This window comes from Mustela putorius, unplaced genomic scaffold, assembly GCF_011764305.1.
Source record: "Mustela putorius furo isolate JIRA1106 unplaced genomic scaffold, ASM1176430v1.1 tig00003853_pilon_pilon_pilon, whole genome shotgun sequence".
NCBI classification, from domain to species: Eukaryota; Metazoa; Chordata; class Mammalia; order Carnivora; family Mustelidae; genus Mustela; species Mustela putorius.
In genome coordinates, this window is record NW_025422005.1 from 40,634,335 (window position 1) to 40,650,690 (window position 16,356).

General features: G+C 49.2%; 1 protein-coding gene across 9 annotated transcripts in view; it reads right to left on the reverse strand.

Moving 5' to 3' along the window:
- Positions 1-16,356, reverse strand: part of TTC39A (tetratricopeptide repeat domain 39A) — a 51,303-nt gene that overhangs the window by 21,895 nt on the left and 13,052 nt on the right. For 6 of the 9 annotated variants that reach the window (XM_045064501.1, XM_045064503.1, XM_013046850.2 and 3 more), the window contains exons 2-5: positions 10,129-10,233; positions 2,808-2,939; positions 1,877-1,953; positions 506-573 (exon numbers count right to left, since the gene is read on the reverse strand). In XM_045064501.1, the coding sequence (XP_044920436.1) occupies positions 506-573; positions 1,877-1,953; positions 2,808-2,939; positions 10,129-10,233 (382 nt within the window). Of the gene's footprint in view, positions 1-505; positions 574-1,876; positions 1,954-2,807; positions 2,940-10,128; positions 10,237-10,506; positions 10,812-16,356 lie in introns of those variants that run through there. The other 3 variants (XM_045064502.1, XM_013046853.2, XM_004774490.3) reach the window with 2 other exon arrangements.

Consider the following 16,356-nt stretch of genomic DNA (forward strand, 5'->3'; position numbering starts at 1 on the left):
CCCTGTGAAAGTGGCTCCTCCCCTCTAACCTTCCCCTTCACAGGCCAGTAAGGTGCAGATTTCTTAATATAAATACATTTATATAACCACCACCATGCATCCAGTGAAAGGTATAGAAAACCACATACTAAAATGGACACACAAAGCCTGGTATATCATAGAATCAAGTTTGATCCATTCAAACTTGCTTGTTGAATGAATCAACCATAAAGCAGGTTTTGTGGGAATGCCTGTCACCCCACAGGGCCCTTAGGAAGAAAACAGCAGTCCTGAGGTGGGAGCACATCCTAGTAGTGGGTGGGAACACATGTGCTCAGTGTGGAGGGGTAAAGCCCATCACCGCTGCCCATGAGCCTGGCCAGGGCTGACAGGGCTGGGGTGACCAAGCCTCGGTCCTCTCCTAAACCACAAGGAGGCTGGCTGTGGCTGCTATAGCTACTTCCGGCTTGGAGATGGTGACTGATCTGAAATCGCCAGGCCATTTGTACAAGGAGAGGGTTCCTACCTGCAGGAAGGTCAGAGCTGCTCTCTGCAGCAGGCACTCTGCATAGCAGACCTCAGCGTGGATTTCCTCTGCAAGGAGAAAACCAAAGCCCTGAGGCCTCCTGGGACTGTGGGCAGGCAGCATGGGACAAATCCTCCCCACCCTACTTCCCAGAAGGCAAAAGGAGCCTGAGTCAGGCCCTTCCCCTCCACCCATGGAAATTGGGGGCGGCAGGGGGTGGGGGTGGTCCGGCTCCTCCAGAGCTTTTACCACTGTCCAGAATTAGCTCACACTCCCCCCACCTTCCAGCTGGTTCCCCAGCCCACCACCCAGGGTATCAGTGCAGGGCCCTTAGCTTCCTTCTCTTGTTCTCCAAGCACCACTGCAGGTGCTGTGCGCCTGCCCCCTGTGGGGCCAGGCAGGACAAAGTGCTGGGATGAATAGCTAAACAAAGAAGACCCTGATCCATGGAAGCCGAGAGGCTGTAGAAGGAGGGAAAGAGCAGCCCAGGGAGACAGGGGAGACTTCCAGAAGAAAGGACATTCTAGTCAGGCCCTCTGAGTTGAAAAGGAATGGAAGCATGAGGCAGGAAGAGCTTTCAAGGCAGAGGCCTGGGAGAAGCAAAAAACTCTGTTTGGGGACAGCCAAACACAGAAGATTGAAATGGGGTGAGTACGGAGAGACTTAGGAGACATGGAAAGATGAGAGGCAGCAGTCTGGTTGCAAAGGCATGAACGCTGGTGGACTACTGCAGATTTGGCCCATGGGCATCAGGGAGCTCTGGAAGGCGTGAGGGAGGGAGTGGCATTGTCATATTCACTGTTTTGGGCTGGAAACTTCAAGGACTCTTGAGGGTGGTGAAGGCCATTTGCTCCTGCATGGAAGAGCCCCCCACTGCTCACCACTGGCCGCTACTACCGCCAGGTCTGCCACAGAGGTCACAGCACACAGGCCCTGGTGGCCCAGACCATCCCTTCCATTGCTTTCAGCTGTCTCATCCCAGTGGGTCAGCCTCCAAAACCACATTCCCCTCTGGGGCATCACCGTGATCACTAGGCCAGTAAACCTAAGTGCACACACAATTCTAAGCCCACCCTGGCCTGGAGGGCAAAAGCGCATGGACCCTGTGACAGTGTTTTCTTTCCCCAACTTCTGGGTCCTCAGCAGGTAATGCCATCAGGTAAGTGAGTCCCCCACCCCACCACCACCCTGACCTCCCCTCCTTACCTGAGAGCAACTTCTCCAAAGGCCCCAGGTCTGACCCATGGGTGTCCCAGCACCAAAGCCAGGGCCTGGCCCCTTCGTGAAACTGGGAAGTTAAGTGCCCCGTCCCACCCCTCCCTGGGCCTGGAACAGGGTGAGCGTGGGTGAGAGGACACTCAGATGCCACACCTTCTGTGAACTGGTCCATCGTGGGGCGATGCACCAGGTTGCTAAAGGAGTCTGTTACAGAGGACTTCTTCCGGTGCCTGAAGAGGAAAAGAGGGGCCTCAAGTCATTCAGTGAGGGTGAGCAAGGGGCCAGGGTGGGCTCAGATGCCTCCGCCACCATTCCCATGGGACTCCATACACACTGAAGCGAGTCCAGGCTTTCTCACACACTTTCTTCTGCTGTTACCCCTACTTGGAGCCCCTCTCCTCCTTCCTCAGCCCCAGCCAGGTCCTCGTCACCCCTTAGGACCGAGCTCCAGCATCGCCTCTTCCAGGAAACCTTTCCTACTCCTCTGGCAAGACCCCCACAGCCCCTGGAGCTTCCCTGCATCAGGCTGGGAGGTCCCTGTTGGCTTCTCCCAGACCAGCCAGCTCCCCCCAGGTCTGATGTTTCCCAGGGTGGCCTGTGCCCAGCACAGCAGCTGGCCAAGGGCAAGTACGAGTGTGTGTCCAGTGAAAGACAATACTACCTGTACACAAACACTGAGGGTCCATTCAGCCATTCACTCGTTCAAGCAGTTTCTGTGTACTGAACACCCATCATGCACCAGGTCCTGTGACCAGTGACCTCATTCGGTCCCCATAAAGGCCCTATCTTTATACCTATTTTACATATGAAGAAAGTTGAATCCAGATAGACTTGCTCAAGACCAAAGAGCTATTACCTGACAGAGCCCCAATTTGTCTCCATGAAATCAGGTCTGGCCCCCAGAAGCTGCTTAGAGACTGGCTCAGACAACAGGGCTCCTGAGGCAGAACTGAGGGGACAGCTCCTAGCACCTGGGGACACATCTTCTTAACCAGAACGAGCATCATTAATAATCTGTTACCCAAAGGTAACAGAAGGATGGCCCCTCACAACACCTCATCCCTGCGCGCCCCACGGCCCTGACCTCTGACACAGCATCTGTGCCTCCTTCATCATGTTGCCAGCCAGCACGATGTCCTGAGGGTCAAAAGTCATCATGGCCTGCATCTCCAGGATGGTGGCATATGTCAGCGAGTGGTACATGCTCTCCTTGGTTCTGCCAGAGAGAAGGGACATGAGAGCACCAACTCCCAGAACTCCAGAGGTAGCCGGCCTGTGTTGGTCACCACCACTACCTCCCGACTGGGCATGGTGGCGAAACAGGGATCCGAGGATGGAAGAGACTCTCCCAAGGTCTGACCCTTCCACTGCTGCTCAAAAGGCCTCAGACCCCACTTCCTCTCCTTCTTCTTCTGAATGGCACCAAGTGACTTTCCAACTCTGAGCCTTAGTTTCTCATCTGTTCCACAGGGACGGCAGCAGCAAGGCTGTGGTGAGGACTCAAGAAGGGCTTTAGCAGCAGGTTGGCCTGAGGGCATGCCCCCAGTGCCCAGGGCCTGCCTCTCGCCTTCTGCGCCACCTCCCAGAGCACAGCCCAAATCCCTTCTCTCCTCAAGCTCTCCTTCCCCGCCCTGCCCTCGTTCCCTGTTCCCTGGGCCCCACAGGCCGCACCCCCTCCTGCCTCTCCCTAGCCCATCATCTGACCACACCACTGACTGCCTAACTCATCCCATGGCTTTCAAGTGCCATGGGGTAATGCTCTGGCCCAAGGCTCCACATAGCACGGGTCCTGCTCACCTTTCCAACCCAGCCCTCTAGTCACTTCTGCCCCAAAGCCTGGTCAACATTCCAGACTGTTTCCCTTGCCACACTGAGACACACATGCTCTCAAGAAGTTCCTACCCTTTCCCTCCTCTTGGCCTTATGTTCATGCTGCTCCCGCAACCTGAAATGCTCTTTCCTCAGCCCCACACCCTGACTCATCTGTCAAGGCCCTCAACTGCCTCCAGGGCCACTGGGCATTGGGTCTCCCTCCTCAGGGAGCATGTATCTATAATGAGGCATAGGTCATACTGAGTTTATATCAGCAGAGGCTCAGCTTTCCCCTCAGACTGAACTGCGGGTGCCTCAAGGACAGAGCTTGTATGGAAGGCATCTCTGTCCTCAGCACCAGTGTGACAGGGCCTAGTGAACCAGCATTGGAAAGCCTTTTGCTCCTGCCATCTGCTTCTCCACAGCCCAGACCTCTCAACTGAAAAGTATATGGTAGAAGATGGGGGGGCAGGGAGTGGCATTTAGTCCAACAAATGGAAAGAGAACCAGGCAAGGAGGGACAAGAAAAATGTAGGCCCCCATCTGTACTTGGGGAAGTCATAATGTCTGGGTCTTGATTTATACTTCTGGAAAACGGGGCAAGAACACTGGCCTGCCCAGGTTCCTATGGGACTGGCTGGGGATTACTCCTGCTTGTTGCACAGTAGGTGCCACAGCAATTTTCTCTCCCTTCACTACACCCCCTTGTTAATTATTTATAAAACTCCCCAGTGCAGGGCCTATGCTGGGAACTTCAAGGGAAAGAGATGACTAAGGTTTATAGACTGTTCTATTGTAAAATCATGCGACTTTATCTATTTTCATGTCTTTCTCATTCATAAAGCTCTGTAAAATTAAAAACCCTCTGTAAATTAAGTGCTTTTTAACTTCTGGGTGACCGACCGCCTCCCAGGTGATATTATCCTGGGGACTCAAAGGTGTTTTTTTTTTTTTTTTTTAAAGATTTTATTTATTTATTTGACAGAGAGAAATCACAAGTAGATGGAGAGGCAGGCAGAGAGAGAGAGAAGGAAGCAGGTTCTCTGCCGAGCAGAGAGCCCGATGCGGGACTCGATCCCAGGACTCTGAGATCATGACCTGAGCCGAAGGCAGCGGCTTAACCCACTGAGCCACCCAGGCGCCCAGGAGTCAAAGGTTTTTAAAGGAAACCAAAGGCTGGTCCACCCCTTACCAGTCCTGGCAGCTGTCAGGATACCTCCCAGACCTTTGCTAGAAATGCTAACCTGAAGGCAGTGGCTTGTGGAAAGGAGGCCACAGCCTGAAGTGGGGACAGAACTCAGGCTACAGAGTCCTTGAAATACAGGTTGAATCTTGGCTTTGCCAGTGACCAGCTGTGTGATCCTGGTGAATCTTAAACCTCTCTGAGCCTCAAGTTTCTCCTCTGTAAAATGGATACAATAAGGGCCCCATCACTGATGCTCAATAAATGTGAGTTTTTCTGTATCTTCTGGGGTCAAGGGTCGCTGCCCTGGACAGAAACTCTCTCCTACAGGATATGTTTCCCTGACCTTACTCAGATCCACTCCCACCCCGCAGATAATTCCTTCCTACTCCAGGCCTACCCAGTTCTCAAGTCCCTCCCCATCTTCTTCCCACCCCAGTGAAGCTACCTCAGTCTGGTGCTGGGTCCAGAAGGGACAGCCCCACCTGGGGAGCTGGTGGGCAAAGTGGAATTTCTCGTTTGAGGCCCAATGTCAAAACATGTACCCGCAGCTGGGAATCCTGGCTCCTCCCCAGCCCACCCCTGGAAGCCCCTCAGCTGTGCCCTGGACTGAGATTTGTGGTACAGGCATACATGCGGGATTCTGCAGGTTTCGTTCCAGATCACTGCAATAAAGCCAATATTGCAGTGAAGCAAGTGAAATGAATTTTTGGTTTCCCTGTGCACACACAAGTTTAATTAAGTCTGCAATAGCATTATGTCGAGAGTGTATAACAGCATGATGTTAAAAAAATACATACCTTAATCAAAAAATACTTTATTGCTATATAACGCCAACCAGCATCTGACATTTCAGCGAGCTGTAATATTTTTGCTGGTGAAGGATCTTGCCTTCTGACTGATGAGGGTGGTGGTTGTAGAAGGATGGGTTAGCTGTGGCAATTTCTTTCTTTTTCTTTTTTTTTTTCAAAGATTATTTATTGATTTGTCCGAGAGAGAGTGAGAGCGCACAAGCAAGGAGAGCAGAAGGCAGAGGGAGAAGCAGGCTCCCCGCTGAGCAAGGAGCCCAATGCGGGACTTGATCCTAGGACCCCAGGATCATGACCTGAGCCGAAGGTAGTGGCTTAACTGACTGAGCCACCCAGGCATCCCGGTTTACTGAATTTTTTAAGCCCACTGTTGAGACCCACTGATCAGAAAAAAAGATTCCTTTCAGTTACTACTGGTCACTGACAGTGCCCCTGGTCATCCACGAGCTCTCCTGGAGATGGGCAATGAGGTGAATGTTGTTTTCATGCCCACTAACACTGCGTTCATTCTGTGCCCCATGATTTAACAAGTCATTTTGACTTTGAAGTCATATCACTTAAGAAATCTAATTCATAAGGCTATAGCTGCCATAGAGAGTATTTCCTCCGATAGAAAGTAAATTGAAAAACCCTAGAAAGTATTCACCAAACTAGATGCCAGTAAGAACTTTGTGATTCATGGGAAGAGGTCAAAGTATTAACATGAGCAGGAGTTCAGAAGAAACTGATTCTAGCCCTCATGGATGACTTGGAGGGATTTAAGGCTTCAGGAGAGGAAGGACTTGCAGATGGGGGTGGAAGGAGCAAGAGAACTGGAAGTGGAGCCTGAAGGTGGGACTGCGTGGCTGTCCTCTCAGGATAAAACTTGAGAGGGTGAGGAGTTGCATCTAATGGATGAGAAAAGAAGGTGGTTCCTTTTCTTTTTTTAAAGATTTCATTTATTTATTAGAGAGAGAGGGCACACGAGAGGGAGAACATGAGAGAGAGAGAGCGAGCGCACAAGCAGGGAGAGCAGCAGCTAGAGGAAGAGGGAGAAGCAGACTTCCGGCTGAGCAGGGAGCCCAATGCCGGATTCGATCCCGGGACCCTGGAGATCATGACCTGTGCCGAAGGCAGACACTTAACCCACTGAGCCACCCAGCACCCCAAAGAAGGTGGTTTCTTGAGATGGAATCCACTCCTGGTGAAGATGTTGAAATGACAACAAAGGATTAGCAATATTACATAAACTTAGTTGATAAAGCAGCAACAGCATGTGAGAAAATGGACTCCAGGGGCGCACGGATGGCTCAGTCAGTTAAGGGGCTGCCTTCGGCTCAGGTCATGATCCTAGGGTCCTGGGATTGAGTCCCACATTGGGCTCCTTGGTCAGTGGGGAGCCTGCTTCTCCCTCTGCCTTCTGCTCTCCCTGCTTGTGTGCTCTCTCTCTCTGACAAATAAATAAACAAAACCTTAAAAAAAAAATTCAACAAACCACGTTGTAAACCAACATGCTTTGTTGTTCAACTTAAAAAGCACAGGAAGAATAGATTTAGCGTAATTCTTAAGGGCCCCAGAATTTTCAGGATGCTAAAGCAGCACAGGCTTCACCTTGAAGTCAACAGCTACATTAGCTCCTAACATGAGTCAGCCTGCCCTTTGAGGCTTTGAGGCCAGGCGCTGACTTCTCTGCAGCTGTGGACATCTCACACGGCATCTTTTCCCGACAGAAGGCTGCTCCGTCTACACTGTTTAATGTATCCACCTTTATGAATGTTCCAAGGTGGAACTTCCGGATCACCTGCTGCGGCGTCTACACTGGCACTGGCTGCTTCACCCTGCACTTCTACGTTATGGAGGCGGCTTCTTTCCCTAAACCTCACGAACCCACCTCTGCTGCTTCCAACCTTCCTTCTGCAGCTTCCTCACCTCCCTCAGCCTTCACAGAATGGAGGGGGGCTCGGGCCTTGCTCCGGGTCAGGCTTGCCTTAAGGGAAGGTGGTGGCTGGTTTGCTCTTCTATCCCAGCCGGCCGCTCACACACTCTCCACGTCAGCAGTAAGGCCGTTCCACTTTCTTATCATCATGTGTCCCCTGGAGCAGCGCTCTCAGTTTCCTGCAGGAACTCGTCCTTCGCTTTCACAACTTGGCTGTTTGGTGTCAGAGGTCTCGCTTTCAGTCTGTCTTGGCTTTCGACATCATTCCTCACTAAGCTTAGTCATCTCTAGCTTTTGATTTAAAGGGAGAGATGAGCAGTTCTTCTCACCTCAACGCTCAGGGGCCACAGTAGGGTTATTTTTTTTTTTTAAGATTTTATTCATTTATTTGACAGACGGAGATCACAGTAGGCAGAGAGAGAGAGGAGGAAGCAGGCTCCCCACTGAGCAGAGCGCCCGATGTGGGGCTCGATCCCAGGACCCTGAGATCATGACTTGAGCCAAAGGCAGAGGCTTTAACCCACTGAGCCACCCGGGTGTCCCCACAGTAGGGTTATTAATTGGCCTAATTTCAATATTGTTGTCTCTCAGGGAATAGGGAGGCCCAAGGAGAAGGAGGCAGGGGAGGGGAATGGCTGGTCAGTGGACAAGTCCGAATGCATACAACATTTATCAATTAAGTTCATTGTCTTATATGGTGGTGGCCCAAAACAATTACGATAGTCACACCAAAGGTCAGTGATCACAGATCACCATAATAAATATAATAATAATGGGAAAGTTTGAAATATTGCAAGGATTACCAGAATGTGACACAGACCCAAAGTGAGTAAATGCTGTTGGAAAAATGGTGCCAAGACTTGCTTGATGCAGAGTTGCCACAAACCTTCCATTTGTAACAAATGCAGTATCTGTGAAGTGCAATGTGGTATTCCCAAACCTCAGACACCCCAAGTTTAGTTTACAATCCATAAGTTCTTGTTGTCATATAGGATCCTAACCTCTGAGAGTAAGAGCCCCCTCACCTCCAAGGGAAATCCAGCTCCAGGAGATGATGTCCACTGGGGTCCCACCTTCTGGGCCCAGGCCAGCTGTCAAATTGGGGAACCAGCAGAAGAGCAGGATGTTGGGACCTGGGATTCCTTGGCCATGAGGAGGTCAGCTAAGCCTAGAGAGCTCTAGTCCTTCCCTCCTCTAACCACAGCAAAGTAAAATGAACTGAAAGCTACTCAAAGAAGTGACAAACACAGAAAACAAAAGCCCAAGCATTTGGGGTGATGAGGGGTGGAACTTGATGAGCCCATTACTTCCTGAGGACAAAGTATGGGAAACAATTAAATGAGACACTGCATGCACAATGCAGAACAATGAATGAAACTGGACCCCAACATCTTTTGAAGCTTCAGTGGCTATAAATGGGGAGGGGAGGCCATTTTTTTAAAGCAACAATTATTTTCTCCTAGACCAGTGGTTCTTAATAAAGATGGGAGATATTTTTCCTCCCCCAACCCCAACCCCCAGTATCTGGCAATTTCATGAAACACTTTTTTCTTGTCAAAATGGGGATGTGGGTGGGGAATGTGTTAACATCTACTGTTTGAAGAGAACTCTCAAACTGAAAAAGAAAGGAAAACATCTTTTCTGGAATGGAGCAGGGGCTTAGATAAGGGACAGCTTCACTGCCTTAAGTATGACATTAAAAGGTAGCCTCATGGAAAGACTGGTCTCTCCCTAGTGCCTCTTTTCATTCAGGGCGAGCATTTCCTCTTTGGGGCCTGAATTGTCTGGCCCGAGTTATGGAACTTCTGGTAGAGTGTCCTCGTGAGATGAGGGAGGGTAAGGCAGTCCTTCAACACAGAGGTCTGTGGGGGGAGGGTGCGGAAGGTGTGAGGGGAGGTGGCGGGGAGGAACCTGCATAGGGACAGGTAACGACCAGAAGGGAAGTGGAGCTGGGAAGTCTTCGAAAAACACTGGGAGGGAGGAGTGCCTGGGTGGCTCAGGTCATGATCCCAGGGTCCTTGGATGGAGTTCCTCGGGGGAGCCTGCTTCTCTCTCTGCCTGTTGCTCCCCCTGCTTGTGCACTCACATGCACTCACTCTCTCTGACAAATAAATAAAATCTTAAAAAAAAAAAACAAAACTGAAAAAAGTGATAAAGGAAGAGTAGTATAATCATATTGTTTAGAAAGAAGGCAGTAAACACTGGAAGAAATGGATAAATGATTAACCAACATTATTACCCTGAAGGGCTTGAGTAAAGGCAACTCAAATCTTTAGTGCTCTGGGGAAAAATGAGGAAAAGCAGCTGTTGTTAGAGCTGACAGGGGAGAAACCCCAAGTGGATTCAGTGAGAACAAGAAACCAAAGTGGAAGAGGCCACAAGAACCTAAAGGAAGGAAGTCACAATGACCTTGGAGAAGGCCTGGCTGCTCAGGGGTATAGAATGGGGAGCCTGAGCCCCTACTTTTATGGTCTCTTGGAAGGTCATAGTGACTCAAAAGGCTGAAGGCAGTCAGTTACACGGGGTTCCTTTTATATAAGACCTCTGGTTCTCCATGACCAGACACCGCCTCACCCCCCTCCCTCCACTACATGTGGGCTCTAGAGTGTGCTCATGCACATGCACAGATACAAACACACACACACACACCCCGGACCCCCACCCACAACCTAGGTATAAGCCTCACCTGGGCTTGAGGTAGCTGAGTGCTTCTGAGAACTGGTTGGTGAGGAAGAGGTCCAGGGCGATCATGCACTGGTCCAGGGCCTCATGGAGGCTGCTCACAGAAGTCCTGCTAGGAGAGACAGCAAGTGACCAGAAGACCTCAAACCCCCTCCAGGCTGGAACCGAGCCCCACAGGGCCCATTCGACCTCCCTGTGGGCCTTGGGTGCCTTCCAGGCTGCCCACTCTGTACTGGGACACAAAGACAATCTGGACCCACTTCTAAGTGTTCCCAAAGGTGGGAGGACAGCAGAATGAGGGCGTCATCTAAGATCCCGTTGAGGGGGTTGGGGAGGAGCAGAGGATGGAGGCAAGGAAGCCTGAGGAACAAATTTATCTTACCCCTCACAAGGGTAAAGGGAGTCTTTATGGCCCTTCTGACCCATCGGGATTTTCGGCTCCTGCAGGGGGGCACAGCCCACCCACTAAATCCCGCTTCAGTCCTTTTTCTCCTCCTCCTTCTTCAGGACTTCTCCTGCCCACCTTGGACCTGCACTCTAGAACCCCAGAAACACTGTCACAATGGGCTGAGGTGTACAGCAGACTATACGGCCTGTCCAGGGCCCTTTATCCTCAAGGATCACTTTCCCAATGGCATTTCAGTGGACCCTACCATCTTCAAGTCCTTACACTTCTCTATAGCTTTTATCACTCACATATATACACACACACTCTTTTATTTGTATGTATGTATGGATATATTTTTACTTATGTTGTGCTTATTATCTGTCTTCCTCCACTAAAAGTAAGCTTCCCAAGGGCAGGGATCCTTGTTTTGTTCACTGCTGTATCCCCAGCATCTAGTATCTGGTACAAAGTGGGCTTTTGATAAGTATCCATTAAGTGAATAAAAAAAAAAAAAAGAGGAGTCTCAGATTAGGAAAACAAATCCTTGGCCTTTCTGGGTCTCAGCTTCTCCATCCAAAATATGAGAAAAAAATCCAAAAAATTAAAGTAGGATATCCCCAAAATCCTCTCTTGAGGATGGTCTTGAGGATGTCTCTTCTCAAGGAGTTTCTTTTGAGAGAAGGTTCCAAAAGCTACCTTGATGACCTGACTGAAGGGAGATCCTTTCCCCCAAAAACTAGTTGAGAGAGAGCTCCTTTCCACCAGGTAAATGTCTACATACACTCTGGGGCCCAACTTTAATGTCTCTTCCTCCATGCACGTGGAGAAGCAGATCATCCCGGCAAATCAAAACACGAGTCTTGTTCAAAACTGAACTCTTGTTCACTTTCCCAAAGCTGTTCTCCCCATGTTTGCCATCTTAATAAATGACACCCCTCAACCCAGTTTTTCAAGCCAGAAATCTGATAGTCAGCCCTGATACACCCCTTTCCCAGGCTGTCTGCTACCCCCTCCCTGAGCTCTGTCAGTTCTGCCTCCCAAACATCACTTAACTCACCCCCTTCTGAGCCGGTTTGCTCCGGTGTGCAGACCTCCACCCAGGTCTGATGGAAGACCAGCCTTTCCACTCTCACCCCTCCTACCCTTTCTCTCTTCTTCACTGTTGGACCATTTGCTCAGTATTTCAAGTCTCTTAATGCTCTTCTTTGCCATCTCTTTGACTCTGTGAAATTCTGAGCAATTTTTTCACAACTTCCATTTCACTAATTCTCTTGAGGTGTATCTGATCTGCTACTTTTCCTGAGTTTTTAATTTTAATGATTATCTTCCATATTTCTAAAAATTCCACTTGCTTCCTCTTCAGATACATTTGGTCATTTGGGGCAGTATTTAGTTCCCTGCTTATTGTTTCAAGTCCATCTTTGATTTCTTTACATGTTTATAAAATAGTTCTATTCTAGATCTCATAATTCCAGCATCTTAGACGCTCAGGGAAACAAATTCTGTTGTTTCTTGATTTGGGTGTCTATTGCTCACAGTGACTTGTTTCCTTGTGTGTTCTGTAATTTTACCAGGAGCTCCTATTTGGCTGATCCCAAAGGGATCTTAGGAAAAGGATCTATTCCTCCAGAGAGGATTTTCACTTACTTTGGCCAAATTCCCTGGGGTGCTACCATCTGATGATAATTAAGTTACTTTTTTGGGTATTTCCAGGACCACAAAGGGAGTATGTCTTCAAACCCACAATTTGTGTGAGGGCAGATTCGTATTTATAATTTTCTCCACCAGACCTGTTATCCCCCTTTTTGGGGAAGGGTGGCTATTTCCTTCCAGCCAGTGACTCTATTTGCTGAGGGGGTAGCCCTTTGAAGGTCCCAGATGGTGGTTGCGGTAGAGGGACTAGGTTTCAACTCCTCACACAGACACTGGGTAGGCCTAAGTCCTTACTTATCATCCCTTGAGTGGTCGTTAAAACTCAAGGTTCTGGATCTGGAATTTGTCAATACCTTCATCTCATTTATCAGCTTGATTTCAGCTTCCTTTCTCTTCTTGGCTTGAGAGGATTTCTCTTACTTCTGTGGGACTTCAGGAATGTATTTTAAAGGTTGTTTGGAGTAACCCATACAGCCTCTTGGTAGTTTTTATAAGGGAGAATGCTGGAAGCATTATTCCCTCTAACCCATCCTTCTCACAACAGCCAAAGTTATCTGTTTAAAACCCAAATCTGACCATGTCACTTCTGAACTTGAAATCTTCACTGGCTTCCTATTACTCTTAGGATAAAGACCAAGTTTCTTTCTATGGCCAAAAGTCCCCACAGAAGCAGTTCCTGTCCCTCTCTTCATGAGACAGGCACAGTGTCTTCCTTTGTGCCCAGGGCTTAGCCTAGTGACTGGTGTTCAGTCTGCCCATTCTGCTGGATGAATGGGTAAGGAGGCAGTGAGCACCCACCTCTCTGGGCCTTCTCTCCTTGAACCCTCATGAAGCCCATGAGGTAGGATTATTATCCCCACTACAGATGAGGCACAGAGGAAAGGTGACCAGGCCAAGATTACATGGCCAAGCATGGGTTCTAACCAAGTTTCTGCCTGAGCCAGTGCCCATCCACCAGCTCAGCCCTCAGAAGTCAAGTTCATCATCCTGGCTTATGACCATCTCCAAACAACTCTAGAGCCAAGAGCCTACCTCCCATTTCTGCATATACCCTATCACCGCCATCACCTCTGCCTCCCATCAAGAAAGACGTTCTGCCTGCTTGCTCTACGTGGAGGGAAAGACAGATGGACAAACAGCACAGAGGTGCATTCCCTCTCTTGACTGCCCCAGTACCTCTTCTGCTCAAGTGCTGTGACGTGGGCCTGAGGTGACATCTCCAGACTGGTGCTGCTTTGGGGTGGCTCTGGGGCTGATTTCCTCCTTCATTTCCTCCTACAAACACCCACTAATCTCTGGTTCTGACCCAAACCTGGCCCTGTCCTTGAAGAGTTCACAGTCTACAGAAGTGACAGATGCAGGCAGAGGCAATGACAACCAGAACCATCAGGGCTGCAATCATGAGGATCAGTGAAGGCTAAGGAGGCCCAGAAGTGGAGATGGGGCACTTTCTGGAAAGCTTTCTGGAAAAGATGGCACTGAACTGAGGACAAGATGGAGAAAGAAGTCCAAGAAGAGGAAAAAGGCTGAGCAAGGAGCTAGAGTCATGATACCATAGTTACAAAGTGGCACAAGCCGTAGCGGGAGGTGGCAAGATGGGCTCTGGAAGGCGTGCTAAGTGCAGGGGTGAGGTGCGGGTGTCCTGGCTGGATGGGGACATTGGGCCCATTTGACTTAATGATGGCATTAATAACCACCCCTTCATCACCATGAGACTATCACTTCAAGTTCTAAACCGATCACTACCTTACTTCATTCAATCCTCCCACCAGCCCAGCGGCAGGCAATTCTTATCTGCAACTAACAGATAAGGAGATAAAGAAAATACAAAAAGGAACCTAGGGAGAAGGCAGAAAAGTTGCCACAAAAAAGCAAGTTTGCCAAACCTTTCTCCTCCCCTGGCTGTGACTGCAGTCTCCACTTCTCTGCAAGCTGTCCCGTGCCTTCAAGGCCCTTCTGCTCCAAGCCACCTTGACAGCCCAGGTTAATACATTATTGAGCTCCTGAGGGGTCAATGGTGGCCTTTCCACTGTTCCTTGAAGAACTCGAGGCCCAGAGGTGCTGCTGAGCTGGATGGAGCGTGGGGCAGGGCTGGTGACTAATGCCAGGAGCTTTGGCATCGTAGAGGAGGGAGGCTTGAAGCTGGAGTGAGAAGGGAGCTGGAGGGGGTGAGGGGGTGTCAGGCAGCCTGAAGTCATTCCACTCTCCCCTTCCTTCCCTCTTCCCCGCTTCAGTCTTTCTGGAAGACACCTGATGCAGAGAGCTGGATAAAGCAGGGGGACCTCTCCCTTCCCACTGGGGCAGTCAAGGAAGCAGTGCAAAAAGGTCACTCAGGAAGCAGACTGGAGCCAGAGCTGGCTTTTCCCCCCTGCTTCACCAAGCAGGAAGAGCTCTATCTGGGCTGTGGGGAGGGGATCTGTCCATGAGGACCTATCCCAAAGTGACCTCCCTAAGTGCACATATGATTGTGACTCTCCTTCCAGAGAAGCCCCCCTTAGCTGTGAATAAAGTATGATGTGGCTTGGACTGATTTGACATGCCTTGGGCAATGTGACCTTAAGAGTTTTGAAAGCGGATAACCCTGGTCCCAAACTGCAGCTCAGCAACCACTTGTTAGAGACACTTGGGAAGGTTCTTTAGCCTCTATGAGCCTCAGTGTCCTCGTCAATAAGAGGAGAATGGCAGTTCCTACCTCCTCGGTTGTTGAGAAGAATGACTGAGACTGTGCAAAGCACAGTAAGAAGTCCTCAGGAAATGTTAGCCAGTGTTACTTTTTTTCCTACAAGAATGTGTTTCCATTCTCTACGAGTATGTGTTTCCATCATGTCTGGAGCAAAACTGCTTTCATAAGAAAATTAAATAACTTTAAAACATTGAGTGTACATACTCTATGACCCAGCAATTCCACTCCTATGAAGCATCTGAGAAGAAAACTCACATATGCACAAAGGACAACCTATGAGAATATCTACTATTCAAATAGCAAGACTCTGGGAACCACCTCAATGTCCATCAAAAAGGCTGATAAATAAATGGGGGATCCTATATCAGGTGGTACATCATACATCAGCAAAAATGGGAACCAAAGCTGCAAGGATTAAGAAGGCTACATCTCAGAAACCTGAAGCTCAGTGAGAAAAAGCAAGTTGTGGAATGACTCACACTGGGTGACTCCATTTATGTAAAAATTTTAAAGTCAGAACAAGCTACATTTTCTTAGACTTATACACACTCAGCAAAAGAATAAAAACATAGAATGGCAAAACCAATGATACTGTAATAGTGTTGTAGGATGACAGATGGTAGCTACATGTGGGGAGCACAGCATAATATAGAGAAGTTGAATCACTACGCTATACACCTGAAACTAATGTAACACTGTGTGTCAACTATACTCAAATAAAATTTAAAAACTAAAAATGCAAATGCCAAAATCAAAATTCAGGATGGCAGTTATCTCTGGAGACTGGAGAGGGAAGTGGGGAGGGTCCACAGAGGCTTCCAAAGTCTCTGCTATAATTTATTTCTTAACAAGAACAATATGAAATAGTGGGCACAATGTTAACATCTGAAAAAGCTGGGTGGCAAGGTCATGGGGTTCATTTTATCACCTGCTATATTTTTCTGAAGGCTTAAAATATTTCATAATTTTTTAAGTGGTGGAGATTTAAAGTTTGGTTTGTTTACCACTGATCCACAAATACTGGGCTGGGCCCAGAGCAGGCCTTGGGAGTGTTTGCTGAGTGACTGAGTACCTATTGTGAAGGCGGAACTGCTTTGCCTCTGCTCTGCTCAGACCCTACCAGGGTGGCACTGACCAGGGACAGGAGCAGATGGACCCATGTGGCCTCAAAGAAGAGGGGGACGTGGAGGGCATGCAGTGGGGCAGGTATGGTTCAGTATGAGGATGTGTGAAGAAGAGCCACCAGTGCTGGAAGACTGAGCTTGCTACCCTAGAGGTCCATGGAGGGGCCAGAGGAGCCAGCAGAGGAGCCTGGACTCAGGCAGGTATAAGAGTGTGCAAGGAAGTGGGATGGATGTGGCTTCTAGCTTGGGAGTCCAGGATTCTCTGATAGGTGCCCTGCTCCATGCCTGCCTTCTCTCCAGGAAGCTTCTTTCCTAGGCACACTAGGATGGTGCTTAGTCAGGGCTGGGCAGAAAGGACCTAACAGGCTAGAGATTTACAGACTT